The sequence below is a fragment of the Trichosurus vulpecula genome, chromosome 4, assembly GCF_011100635.1.
Source record: "Trichosurus vulpecula isolate mTriVul1 chromosome 4, mTriVul1.pri, whole genome shotgun sequence".
NCBI lineage: Eukaryota > Metazoa > Chordata > Mammalia > Diprotodontia > Phalangeridae > Trichosurus > Trichosurus vulpecula.
The window spans coordinates 184,240,685-184,254,471 of record NC_050576.1 but is presented as its reverse complement, the minus strand read 5'-3'; the positions used below and the strand labels follow the sequence as shown (position 1 = coordinate 184,254,471).

Genomic DNA, 13,787 nt, shown 5'->3' with positions numbered 1-13,787 from the left:
CAGTTCTACAATTGAGTCTTAGCTGAAACATGTGGTTAATTATTTAACCTACTGTTTCAGACTCCTTGATGGTCAAATGAAAATAATAATATTGAGTATCTTCAAATGAACCTTGATTGGGTTCCCTAATTAATGCCCATAAAGCCATTTGAAAGGACACAAACATGATACACATATTAATTATATAAATTACTATAATAAAGTTGGCTCTGTCAGATAGTGGCTGGCCCCCATCAATTATCGTGAAATCATTACTGTTGTTTGCTGATTAGAGGCCTATGTCTTTCAGAAAGTACTATTTTTCTAAATGGGAAATTCAGTGTCAGAGAGATAAAGTGCTTTGAAAAGAAGCCCTGACTTTCCGGTACTATCAGACTATCAGGAAATCTTTGGCAGAAAGATCACAAGACTATCGACTGAGACCAAGAAGGAACCTCAGAGGCTATCAGTCCAATGCTTTATTTTATAGATGGGGAAACTGAGGCCCAGAGAATTTAAGTGACTTGTCCAAAGAAATACACTCACATTTATAAGCTATCTGAGGATGTGAGACTATAATCAAATATGTAACCAGCCTCGGCTCTCGAATAAAAATATTTTACTAGAATTAGCTCTACAGAATTTTTTCTTTCTTTTTGTTTGTTTATATACATGGTAGAGCAAAGTGTCACAGAAAAATGAATGCCAAGTCAAGACACCTTGGCTCAACTGTATGTCTGCTCTTAACTTAGTTTGTAACATGTATTATATATATGTGTATATATATATATATGTATATATATATATATATATATATATATACATATATATATATATATAGAGAGAGAGAGAGAGAGAGAGAAAGACAGACAGACACACACATTCCCTTCATGAGAGTGTTATGAGTATGAATGCGGAACTTTATAAATTGCTTGGACTTCCTTAGATGAAAGGTGTTGTAAAGACATAGAGTATTATTAACATAGCAATCTCTAGATCTCTAAGAATTTTGTAAGCATGAGTTAGCTCATACAATCTTTTCTGAGATAAGGGAAACCTATAATTTTCAAGAATTTTGAGACAAATAAGTAAAGATAATGTTAAGAACCCACACAAATCACAGGCCATGCTAATGTCAAGGCTGACCTGTACTTTCTGATTTTTAATCCTTATTCCAGGATTTATCCATAAGCAGAACTATAACTCGTAATTTTGGTACCTGGGGCAACTAACACAAAACAGGGCCTCAAATTAACTTTGTAATTCATCATATGAACATATTACTCCATGTAAGACAAAGTCAGTTGAGGGAGCAGAGATCTAGAGCCCTAGCTTCTGTCTCTGGGGTACCTGGAAACACCTGCTTTCCAGGGTCAGGGGGAAAAAGGGCATGACTGCAGGACTGAAGGACTGAAGGAATTTACCTGAGAGTATAATCTTAGTTGGGAAAGGAATACTTTATCTGCTACATTCCTATTTCATTTTTCCAGTCTAGACATTAACTTTGATGCAAGTATGGTCAAAATATAAATGCAGCAAAATTTCAAATTGTGCAGTTTAAAAAAATCATTATTTTAGACATTTGTATCTGGTTAAGTTTTATAGCCCTTACATTTATCAATGGTTCTCAAAGTATAGTCTGGGGACTCCTAGGGGTTCACAAGGTCTAAATTATTTTCATAATAATACTAAGATGTTTTTAATTTCTGACATGGTAAATATTGTTAGATGTAACACACATAATAAGTAAAAGTTCTTTTGGGATTCCTTAATAATTTTTAAGAGTATAAGGGAGTCCCGAGACCAAAAAGTATGAGAACTTCTGCCTTAGACAAAGCACCTTTCATGCCATCCTAGTTACAGGTTTGTCCATATTGAATGTTCTGAATGAATATTTTGATATTCAAATGATTATTCAATTGAATCCCAATATCCTAGTGAATATTGAAATAGTCTAAATGAATATTCTAGGTGAACATTCTAAATCAGATGGTATTAGAGAATACTCAACTAGACCATGGTTTTGTAGGAAGAATTTTATTTTTTTCAGAATGGTTTTCTCTCCTTAATTGCTCTTTTCCCCTCTGAACTAAAACCTGTCAGAATGTTTTAGGTAGGTTGTTACTGGGGAAGCTTTTACGTGAACTTTAAAAGCACTGTACAATTATGTTATATTATTATATATAATGTCACATATATTATACATATTGTATATTATTGTTATTCTTGTGGTTATGATATCTTCCTAGAGGGGTGGCAGTGAGGATTCAGAGGGTCATGGCAATTTCTGAGGACACGCTCCATTCCTTTAACTATTCACAGGTTGAAGTTATCGCACTAAGTTGTATCGAGTGATTTATATGGTCTTCATATTATAGACGTCATCATCAGCAGACATTTATTCAGTGCTTACAATGTATACGGCTTTCTCCACTAAAGCCCTTCTCTGATGCCTCACTGTAGTGTGGAGGTGATCCTAGCTTCTCAAAGACTGTGCTAGTGGAACATACAAGCTCTCACAGGCCCTACTGAACTGGGACAGTTTTGAGTATGCCTCTATTTCCTCATCTGGGAATAATGCCTGTAGTTTCTTATATCACAGGATTCTTATGAGGCTAGATACTGTGTGCAAAATGCTTCACAAACCTTAAATCACTGTTTAAAAGTGCCAGTGGTTATTATCATCTGCTATGGGTAAGAGTAGGGCAAATAGGCAGTACTGTGGATGGAACTCCAGGCCTGGAGTCAGGAAGACCTGAGTTCAAATGCAGCCTCAGATGCTTACTACCTCAGTGATCCTGGGGAAGTCACTTCAACACTATCTGCCTCAGTTTCCTCAATGGTAAAATGGGAATAATAATAGTGCCTACTTCCCAGTGTCATTGTGAAGATCAAATAAGCACTTAACACATTGCCTGAAACATAGTAAGCATTTAATAAATATTCCCTCCCTCCCTCCTTTCCTTCCTTCCTTCCTTCCTTCCTTCCTTCCTTCCTTCCTTCCTTCCTTCCTTCCTTCCTTCCTCATTCCCTCTCTCCCTCCCTCTCTCTCTCTCTCCTTCCTTCCTTCTCTCTCTCTCCTTCCTTCTCTCTCCCTCCCGTTCCTTCCTTCCTCCCTTCCTTCCTCCCTCTCTCCCTTCCTTCCTTCTCTCTCTCCCTCTCACTTCCTTCTCTCTCTTCCTCCTTCTTTCCTCCCTTCCTTCCTCCCTCCCTCCCTTCCTTCTTTCCTTCCTCCCTTCCTTCCTTCCCTCTTTCCTTCCTTTCTCCCTCCTTTCCTCCCCTGCAAACTGACCTCCCTTAATTAGCCTGGGAAGAATGAGATGAGATAACCTTGCCAGCCTGATCTATCTTCCTTATTATATGGATGAGTAACCTGAGGCCCAGAGACATTCAAAGGCATCCCTTAGGGCACATTGGTGAGCAAATGGCAGAGATGGTCTTTGAAACTCAACCCCCAATTCTAAGTCCAGTCCTCTTTCCACCGTACCATGCTGTCTCCCTTCCCAACACTTAGGGTTGCATTGAAATCATTTTTATTTCATAAATGAGATGCAGTCCTGAATTAAAATAGCTTCCCATCCTTCTATGGACCTGAAAATTCAATTTCAGCTTTCCTTGTCCTGAAACAGAGATCACAGGAACCAGTTAGGTGGCTTGTGATAGGCAAAACTTTTATTGAGACACCACCAAAGAAAAACAGAATGGAATGTTTGCTATTCCAAGAAGACTTTGTCTTAACTTGTTAAAAGAAAAATAGAAAAAAAGAGAAGCCTTTATTTTTCTGTACTTATTTTAATTGTATATTTGAACTTCAGGGCTTCTCCTTGGGCCAGGCATGGGGAACCTTCAGCCTTGAGGCCACATGTGGCCTTCTAGGTCCTCAGGTGTGGCCTTTTGACTGAGTCCAAGTATTACTGAACAAATACTTTTATTAAAGGAATTTATTCTGAGAAGTTTGGATTCAGTGAAAGGGCTGCACTTGAGGACCTAGAAGGCCATATGTTACCTTGAGGCCTTAGGTTCCTCACCCCTGCCTTATTAGGCCTTGTCTTTGAGCATGTTTATGCAGGTACTCTCTGCTCCGTCTTGATGGTGTTAATTTTGGAAGATTTCTCTTCAACTGAGTGGACCCTGGAAGAGACCACTTTGCCCCGAGGATCAATTTCTTCCACTACTGTTTTAACCACAGTGGTTTTGGATGAATCTAAAATGAAAGAGGACTTGCATGAACATTCAGAAAGTATAGATAGTTAAGTTATAAATGTGGAACAGCTCTCACCCCTTTGAAGTTCTGCACACATGTGCATCATGTGCATGCATGTGTATGTGTTCACACACGTATATAGTCACATGCCATTTTTGCACACACGTGTACATACATGTATAGTCACACACGGTTTTATGTGTGCATATGTACATGTTTATCTAGATAATTTCAATCTAGGCTGCCTTTCTATGTCTGCATACAGGTATATGTATATAAGTGTATATATACATAGTGTATATATATATATATATAACATATATCTGTGCACATATACAACAAACATGAAACACATGTACATGAGCGTACATATAAATATATATGATATACGCATGCATGTGTACATGTGCATCCATGCACAATGCACACATAAACAATGTATATGTGTACCTAGGTGCATGCTCACACATATACACGTGTGCGAGTGTATATGAATGCATGTAGATATATAAACGTGTACTTGCATTCAAACACATGCATACATGTAGACATACACCAAACACAATAACAATATATTCTGGAAGATGGAAATTGTACTTGTTTACCTTTTATCTGATTTACTGGTTCTCCAGGTATATAACCACCTTTGGATTTGTAACAATCTCTATTAATTTAAGAAACAACAACAGTTAGCTCCCTGGAGACAGGGCCAGGGTTTCATCTAATGCAGTTCAGTTCACAGCTATTTACTTAGTGAGTGCCTACTATATGCCAAGCACTGTGCTCAGAGATGGTGATACTAAGGCGCCTAATCCCATGTCTCCTCTAGTGACTTGTGCAGCACTCGACACATATTTTAAAAATTGTTATTTCTCTCTCTCTCTCTCTCTCAGCAAAGTTTTATGTGTATTTGTTCACAATCCATAGATTCTTTGACTTGCTTCCTTCTCCTCCTGTCTCCAACACAATAAAAATTTATTTAGCACCTACTGTGTGTAGAGCAAGCACCACTCTGTGCACGGGGAGACCCATGTAGTTTATCTACAACCTAACTGCTACCCTCAAGGAACTTAAAGAAACAGGGTGATAGCAATTTAGAATTAGAAGAGAGCTAGCTGGTACAGTGGATAGAGTGGTGGGTTTGGAGTCAAGATGACCTGTGTTCAAATCCTACCTCAGACTCTTACTAGCTGTGTGACCTCTGGCCAATTTCTTAAGCCTCTCTGTGCCTCAATTTCATCATCTATAAAATGAAGGAGTTGGACTCCATGGTGTCTATGGTCCCTTACAGCTCTAAAGCTGTTTCCCTAATTTAGTCTACCCCCCAATTTTGTTTTACTTTTCCTTTTTTTCAAAGTATTTTCCACTCTTCAAAAGCACAGTTTTCAAAAGAAGTTGCACTCACCCATCCTCTCCATCAATGAGGGAGCAGTACGTTGCGATTTCTTTTTCTAGATAAACCTTAATATCTAGAAGCTGCTCGTGCTCCAGCTTCTGGCCCTCCGTCTCAGTCCTGACCTGCTGCAGTTGCTCCTCCAGGGCCCCGATCTGGGCCTGGATTTGTGAGAGCTGCGCGCAGTAGTTCCCTTCTGTCTCAGTGAGTGAGCATTCAAGTGAATGTTTCTATGGGAGTAGTAAGAGAATTGATGGTTGAATTGAAAAAGAGACAGTAGAAATAGACACTGTTATGATGTTATAATGTGGGGTTCCAGAGAACTGCTCTTCTGGAATTAATTTCTGGCATCAATCCAAAATTAGCACTTCCCCAAGAATTTTCCAGGATCAAATTCTTCTTCTCCTTGTATTTGAAGGTGGTACTGCTGATGGTGACTATCTTTCTGGGATGTTGGTGCATTTGAAAAGGTTGACCCGTACCCCTCAGCCATTTCAAGACTGGTTACATCTTCAGACTCATTTTGGTGCTTAAGACTCACTTTCAAAGGAAACGTGTTCCTAGAGTCAGAGTTTTTGAAATCTACCTCTGACGGTAATTACCTGGGTGACCTTGGGCAAGTCGCTCAACTTCACTAGGCCTCAGTTTACTTGTCTGTAAAATGAGCAGATTGGACTAGATGGCCTCTGGGGTCTCCTCCAAGCCTGGACTGAGGATCCTATGGTCCTGTGGCCTTGGTTGTAGCCACAGCTTCTCTTTCTAAAGCCTACGAGCTCTAGTTCTTAAGACCCACATTCTTCACTCCTATTCCTACTGTCCCATTTCCAGTTTCTCTAAGCCAGGCTGGTCTGACTGCATTTAGATGCGCTGTATTTAGAAATAACTAGAACATTCTAAGACAAGCCTGTTGAAACATAAAACATATCCTGTAAATAGACCCAGTGAAGGGATTTGCTCTGTAGGTTGAAAATCCTTGGCTCTGTAGGTGAAAAGGCATCAAATCACCTTGTGTAATCCACAGAGAGACACCCTCTCTAAGCTTGCATGATATATGATGTGGGGGGTAAGCGGGGGCGGGGGGGCATTATGTCTATATTCTAGGCAGTATGGTCCATTTTGGCCATGGCAGAAGGGTGTAGGGAGAGTGACATTTTGGCATTTCCTGTGCCTTTGTGCCTTCCACGTGATAACTGTCTATAACACTTAAAAAGTAGCTTTGTAGGAATGCTAGCGCCTAAGGCTTATAAGGATGCTGCCAGTGTAGATGAATATAGAAGCTGGTGTTTAAGATCTTCTTTTCTTTTCTCTGTAATATTAGAGGACTCTCTATTAAGTTAGGGTAGATCAATGTTAAAACACATTGACATAACCATTTTCCCATTTCAACAACATTACATAAATAATATCTGAAATATATTCTAATTTGGAATGTACGTTAATGAGCAAGTCTTAATTAATAGGACACATAGGGCTCTGATGAGTGAAATGCAAATGTACTTTACCTTGGGGGCCTAACACAGATGAAAGCTAACATTATGAAAGAAGAAAGGCAGCCCCCAGATCTCTAAAGGAAACTTATTTCATAAGTCTTCACATACCGTTGCCAAGAGGGACTGTAGCTCGATCTCAAGGGTCTGGACCGTACGTTTCATTTCTGTGAGCTCGCTCCTGGCTGAGGTGGTGGCTCCTGCATCATCAGAGATCTGCTGCTGGAGTGTGGCACTCTGGAATAGACAACATCGTTAGCTCAGGTCACTTTTTAAAATGCAAAGGATAAAAACTGAACTCTTACAACCAAAAGGGATGAAAAGGCAAGAAAGATGAATGGATGAAAAATCTTGGAGACCTAGAAGGAGGGACTGAAGAGTCATGTACTATTTTAGGCCCTGAATTTCATTAAGTTAAATTTAAATAGTTACGAAGGAAGTCTATTGAGTTTTGTTGGTGTTCAATGTTAAGATTATGCTTGATCACTTTAAAAAAAGTCTCTTATTGCCAGGCAAAAACCAAAGGCCAAATACAAAGGTGACTCTGGTAAAATTACCTTTTCATTGAACCAGGCTTCAGCGTCCCTGCGGTTCTGCTCAGCCAGATCCTCATACTCGGCCCTCATGTTGTTCAGCAGAACAGTCAGATCCACCCCTGGGGCTGCGTTCATCTCCACGTTCACATTCCCACCTGCAGCGCATTGGAGGGCTTTCATTTCCTGAAGGAGAAGATTAATTTAGACTAAATGAGTAAGATTCTGCATATTTTTGAAAGAGCATAATGGCCACCATCTCTAGGTCTGGGGGTCTGAAATTTTTAAGTTTCGGATCATGAACATCTGTTTGTGAAAAAAAAGGATAAGCAGCAATGTAATCTGTGTTTGGAAAATAAATCTTTCGTCCATGGACAGGGTAGAATTTGGTCAGCTCTTCCTTGGATTGCCCTTAAAGACTTTATATTTGACATGTGGCAAACAAAATGTCAATATTCAGAAGGAGGTAATTGATGCAATGGAAGCTTCTACCTCTTCATGGTTCCTCTTCAGATAAGTCAGTTCTTCATTCAGTGTCTCAGCCTGGATCTCCAGGTCTGTTCTGCACAAGGTCAGCTCATCCAATACTCTTTTCAGACCATTGATGTCAGCCTCAACACTCTGGTGAAGAGCCAGCTCTGTCTCATACCTCAAAGAATCGTAAAAAGCTTTTTCAATATGAATCCTGATCATTAAAGGGGTGTGTAAAACATAAAACTCAAGCTGAAATAGGTAGAGAGGAAACATCTTAATTGCATTCTGGGATAAACATACTGTGTTAATCACTTTTCTTAAAGGGATGAGACTTATAGTAAAGAAAACACTTTCTTATATGCTCTAGACTTTAACTATTTACTATCATGATTTAGATGCAAATTTTCATAAATATACTGAGGTTTTAAGCTATTTATTCATTCTTATATTTATTTGAGCTTAACAACAAAACACCCAACTCCTTAAAGTTATTTTAGATCCAATGAGTGGAGGAGGGAGAGGCTCTATGAGCTGGTTTCTGTTCTCAAAACTTCACTTACTTTAATCTGAAGTCATCAGCTGTCAACCTGGCATTGTCATTCTGCAGGACCACGCTGGCATTGCTGGTAGTCGCCGAAATTATCTGGTAAAGAGGGAGCAGATTAAGAAAAGAGAAAATATTTCCATGGATCATTTATAATTTTTCTGAAGCCAAGTCACTTATCACATTATAGTAAGACATCTGTTGCTCTCTGGCATCAAAGGCTGGCTTCTGATGATTTCATAATATGGCTTTGGATCAGTAAAGACTTCTGCATGGAGAGACTGCTTTTCAATGAAATAGCCAAAAGATGCAAGTATATCAATAGGGACTTTTTTCATTCCTGTGCTCTTTTGGAGGGGTGAAGGTGGTGGTGGCAGGGCTACATGCTCAGTTATAGACAAACATATCCATAGAATACCAGTTAGTGGATATGTCCTACCCAAAGATTTAAATTTTTACAAAAATTCTCCTAATGTCTAGTAACCAATGATGGAAACTTGAAAGCCTATAGAATGAAGTAACATTATATATTGTGCAACTATTTTGAGATTTCAATATGTCTTAGAGTTCTGAACCTTATGAAATTATGTTCTCTTACCTGATTCCTAAGATCTTCAATTATTGGGAAAAATCTGCTATAGTCATGATCAAGACCCCGGCAAGAGCCAGGACCATATTTCTCATACCATCCTTTGATCTTCTGCTCTAGATCTGCGTTTGCTTCTTCTAGAGCATGCACATTATCCAGATAAGAAGCCAAGCGGTCGTTAAGGTTCTGCATGGTTACCTTCTCATTACCAGAGAGGAGCCCTGCTTCATTCCCTAAGTAGCTGGCAGAAGAAGAGCTTCCCCCACCCAGACCATAGCCTCCTCCTGATGGGCTGCCACCAAAGGTATACGAAAAGCTGCTTCCTATTCCAGGCACGCCACATGTATTTCCAACCCCAAAACCTGCTCCCCCACTTGACAGTCTAACAGACCCAGCTCCTCCACATGAGCCAACCCTTCTGGATGAAGAAGAGAATCTGAGAGACATAGTGTCAGTGTGGAAGGGACCTCTGCTAGGGTGGTGGGTTCAGCTGTAGTGTGTCAGCCTCCAGCACTTTTAGTTGGCTCTTTTTATACTCCGTGGTTAGGGTGTTTCTCTCTGAGTTTTGTCTACCAATCACACAATGGTGTTTGCCAGCTCATCATGCATTATGTGTAATTGGATGATTTTTCTTAATTAACGTCTTGCTTTGTCCAATTCTGTAGGTGGGTAGTTAGTTGCTGGCTATTTGTTATCTCTGGGATGGGGTGGAGTATCTTCAAGGTCATTCACCACATTACAATTTTAATTTTAGGTGAGTAATCTTTTCTTGAAGTCATTGAGACTTCAGGAATATAGGAAACAAAGTTAAATTAAAACGTTAAGTCTAGGTAACTCTTGTGTTAGAGTATCTCAGGATATGAAGAGCCTGAAAAAGGGAAGAGTGCTCCTTCTTCTCTTGGCTTATGCCTCCATATTCCATATGGGAAATGGGAGGAAATGTATGGAAGCATTCTGGTATCACGCTGCTTCAGGTAGCTTTCCTTCCCCTCGTCTTGGCAGGATGCATTTTTACAATATTATATAATATATTTGTTTTTTTTTAAAGGAGAAAAATAAGAGAGACTTTTGAATGAATTACCATTAAGCCTAAGGAGATCTGAAGATTGTGGAAGCACAGTCCCAAATGAGAGCATTCCTCAGGTGGAAGATCTCTGTCCCTTCAAGTTCTAGCTTGGACCTTGGGTTTATGATATTTGAAGGGGAGTGGGGTGGCTTTTTGTTTCTGTCTATCTCCTCTCTCCCTCCCTCCCTCCCTCCCTCCCTCCCTTCTTCTCTCTCTCTCTCTCTCTCTCTCTCTCTCTCTCTCTCTCTCTCTCTCTCTCTCTCTCTCTCTCCTTCTCTTCCTCCTTCCCTCTCTTTCTCTCTGTATCATTGTCTTTCTCTCTGTCTTACTGTTTTTCTCTCCCTTTCTTGTTCTTTCTCTGCTTCTCACTGTCTCTCTCATTTCTATGGCTGTTTCCTTCTCTTTTTATTTGTCTCTGTCTCTGATTCTGTCTCTCTCTCTTCCTGTTCCTCTCTCTCTGTTTCTGACTCTGTCTCTGATTGCTTCTCTTTGTCTCTCTCAATTCCTGTCCCTGTCTTTCTCTCTGTCTCCATCTCTGTGTATGTCTCTCTTTTTTAACTCCCTGCTTCATAACCCTCCTATGAAGGCAGGGAAGGAGTTTGGTAACACTCTTTAATGCTTTTACACATCTACCAGTCTTTTAGGAAAGGTAAAGATTAGTCTCTAGATGTCTTCAGTCTTTTGGTACCATTACTTCAGTGTTGGGTGAGTGAGAAGCCTCCACAGTCTCTTGTTTTTCCCCCAGGATGCCATAGCTTTCCTTTCCTCTGTTCATCTATCCTTTCCTTTTTCTCTTTTTTATCCTGAAGCCCATGAATTTTTTAAAAATTGATAACTGTATATCATCATAATTGGTTTCTTTTGCAATCCTATGTATTTTATTTTGTTCATTTGGAAACATTCTGAGAAGGGGTCTGTAGGCTTCAGCAGACAGCCAAAGGAGTCCTATGACATAAAAAGCTTAAGTTTATAGTGTTTATCAATTGCACCTTCCTGGCATATGTACCATGCCTTGGGCTGATGTCATTCGTTTTCCTTAGTCTCTCATAGGGAGATATTAAAATGAAAAGGATTCAACATTTCTTTTCCCTTTTCCTAATCAGCCCTGTTTTCTTGCTTGCATTTCCTTTAATTAAGAAACATCGTTTGCTCAGAGGAGACCACAATCTCCTCCTCCCTCCCCAATACATTGATGCAGTGAGGACTTTCTGACCACCTGGTCAAACAAAGTTAGGTCAGAATGTGAGTGTGTTGGCAATGAGGCCAAGATGCCCCATCATATCCAAAATGGTTTCCAGATTGACAATGGGGTTGACCATGAAGTCCAATCTGGCAATAGAGAAATTAAAAACAAACAACCAGTGCAATTACTTTGGGGGCAGAGCTCAATATTAATCATCACAGGAAAAGGATATAATATGGCATCTTAGAGAACATAACATTATAGATTTAGAACTGGAAGAAACTTTTAGAAGCCATTAAGTCCACACACATCCTTTTCTTAGATGAGGAAACTGAGTCTGAGAGAGGCTATCTTTCCCAGGGTCACACAATTAGTAAATGTCTGAGACAATGTTGGAACCCAAGTCCTCCTGACTCTGATTCTGAATGCCCTAATTACTAAACCATATTGAGAAACCAAGAAAAAATACAAACTCAAAACATGATAAACATAATTTCTGCTAGTGATGACGCCTGGGTATCACTTTGTAAGAAAACTCTTGTCTACTAATATGAATGTGAACTCCCCATTTTATAAGTTCAATTCAACAAATTCCATTTTAAAACATTGGTTGTCTACTTTGCACAATGCTAGGCTCTGGAAGTATAATTATGAAAGAAGGCCTTGTCTTGTCCCTTGAGGAAATTACAACTTACAATATGATAAGTGAGCAAATAACTATAATATATATTCTAAGTGTATAGGACAGGTTCAAAGAGAATGGAATAAGGGATGGGAGAAGGGGGAAGGGAGAGATCGTGGAGGGGTTAGGGAAGGCTTGCTGGAGGAAGGGGCCTCTGAGCAAGGCTTGAAGGAAAGGAAAGCTCTTAATAGATGGACGTCCCTGCGGAACAACTCCAGGCTTGTGGAGCGATGTACACTTAAAGATGGTTCCATATATATAGATATATAAAAGACACATGCCTCAAAGATGGTTCCATATATATAGATATATAAAAGACACATGCCTCCTTTTCCACTTTACCTACTCAGAGATTGAACAATATCTCCTTGCCCTCCCCCAATGAGTTACAGTAACAAGACAACCAAGAAGTCAGTTCCAAGATTTGGCTGACCTGGGACATCTCTTGTAGGCAACTAGGTTGCTCAGTGGATAGAGTATTCCTTCTGGACTACCTAATGCTCTTTATGGCTCAGCTCAGGCGCCACTTCTTTCAAAATGCCTTTTTGATTCTACCCACGTGACACTTTTATTTACCTTATATATATTCTACGATTTGTTGTTGTCGTTGAGTTGTTTTGTTGAGTTGTCCTGATTAAGGACAATCCTGATTAAGGATTAATCAGGAAAACCTGAATTAAAATCCAACTTCAAGACACTTACTAGGTAAGTGACTGTGGGTAAGTCACTTAACTCCTGTTTGTCTCAGTTTCCTCGGCTGTAAAATGGGGATAATAGTAGCACCTACCTTTCGAGGTTGTTGTGGGGCTCAAGTGAGATAATATTTACAAAGCTCTTAGCCCAGTGCTGAGCACGTAGTAGGTACCATATAAATGCTAGCGACTATTATTTTCTCTATCACTTAGAAGTTTAGATCTGGAAGGGAGCTTAGAGATCATCTAATTTAACCATCTCAATTATTAAACAAGTTATTTTTCTTCTGAACTTAGCAATGCCAAATGAAACGGGCATTTCCATATTCAAAGTAGGACCTAAAAAGAGGATTGTACAAAAATTGCAAATATGAGTCATGGTTTACTTTTCCTTCACCTGAAATTGTACCTGCAAAGACTGAGACCTGTTTTATGATTCTAAGGATATATCGGAACCAGGATAATTCAGGCCAGAATGAATTTAAGAGATCAAAGAGTTACCACAATCTGTATGCTCTTCTTGGAACGATTGATTTTTGAAATGTAGAAGATGGATGGAGAAGAGAGAAAATGGAGGCAGGGAGACTGATTTAGAGGCTTTTTACAGCAGTCCAGGAGGTAAGTGATGATTGAATTAGCGTGGTGTCCATTTGAGCTCACGGATGTAAAAGATGCTGTGGAAATGCATCTGACTGGGGATGGAGTCAATCTCATCTTCACATCACTCCCCACCACTAACATTTAGCACAGTGCTTGGCACATAGTGGATGCTATATAAAAACTTATTCCCTTTCCTTCCTCTCCTCCCTTGCACAAGACACTGCAGGCATTTTCACTGTCTGTCCCCCATGCCTGGAATGCTCTCCCTCCTCATGTCTTTCTCCTGGCCTTCCTAGCTTCCTAGCTTCCTTCAAGTCCTAGCTAAGATCTTCAGCAAGAAGGCTTTTTCCTTTCCCTCCTC

The 13,787-nt window shown here is 39.8% G+C and overlaps 1 protein-coding gene across 1 annotated transcript; it reads right to left on the bottom strand.

Annotated features, from left to right (window-relative positions):
- Positions 1-4,040: 4,040 nt before the first annotated feature.
- LOC118846654 (keratin, type I cytoskeletal 27) lies at positions 4,041-9,650 on the bottom strand. The gene is made up of 8 exons (XM_036755420.1): positions 9,213-9,650; positions 8,631-8,713; positions 8,089-8,245; positions 7,621-7,782; positions 7,175-7,300; positions 5,589-5,806; positions 4,789-4,847; positions 4,041-4,183 (listed from the first exon to the last, which is right to left on the bottom strand). The coding sequence occupies exons 1-8, from the start codon at positions 9,648-9,650 to the stop codon at positions 4,041-4,043; spliced, it is 1,386 nt and encodes a 461-aa protein (XP_036611315.1).
- Between the last annotated feature and the right edge of the window lie 4,137 nt (positions 9,651-13,787).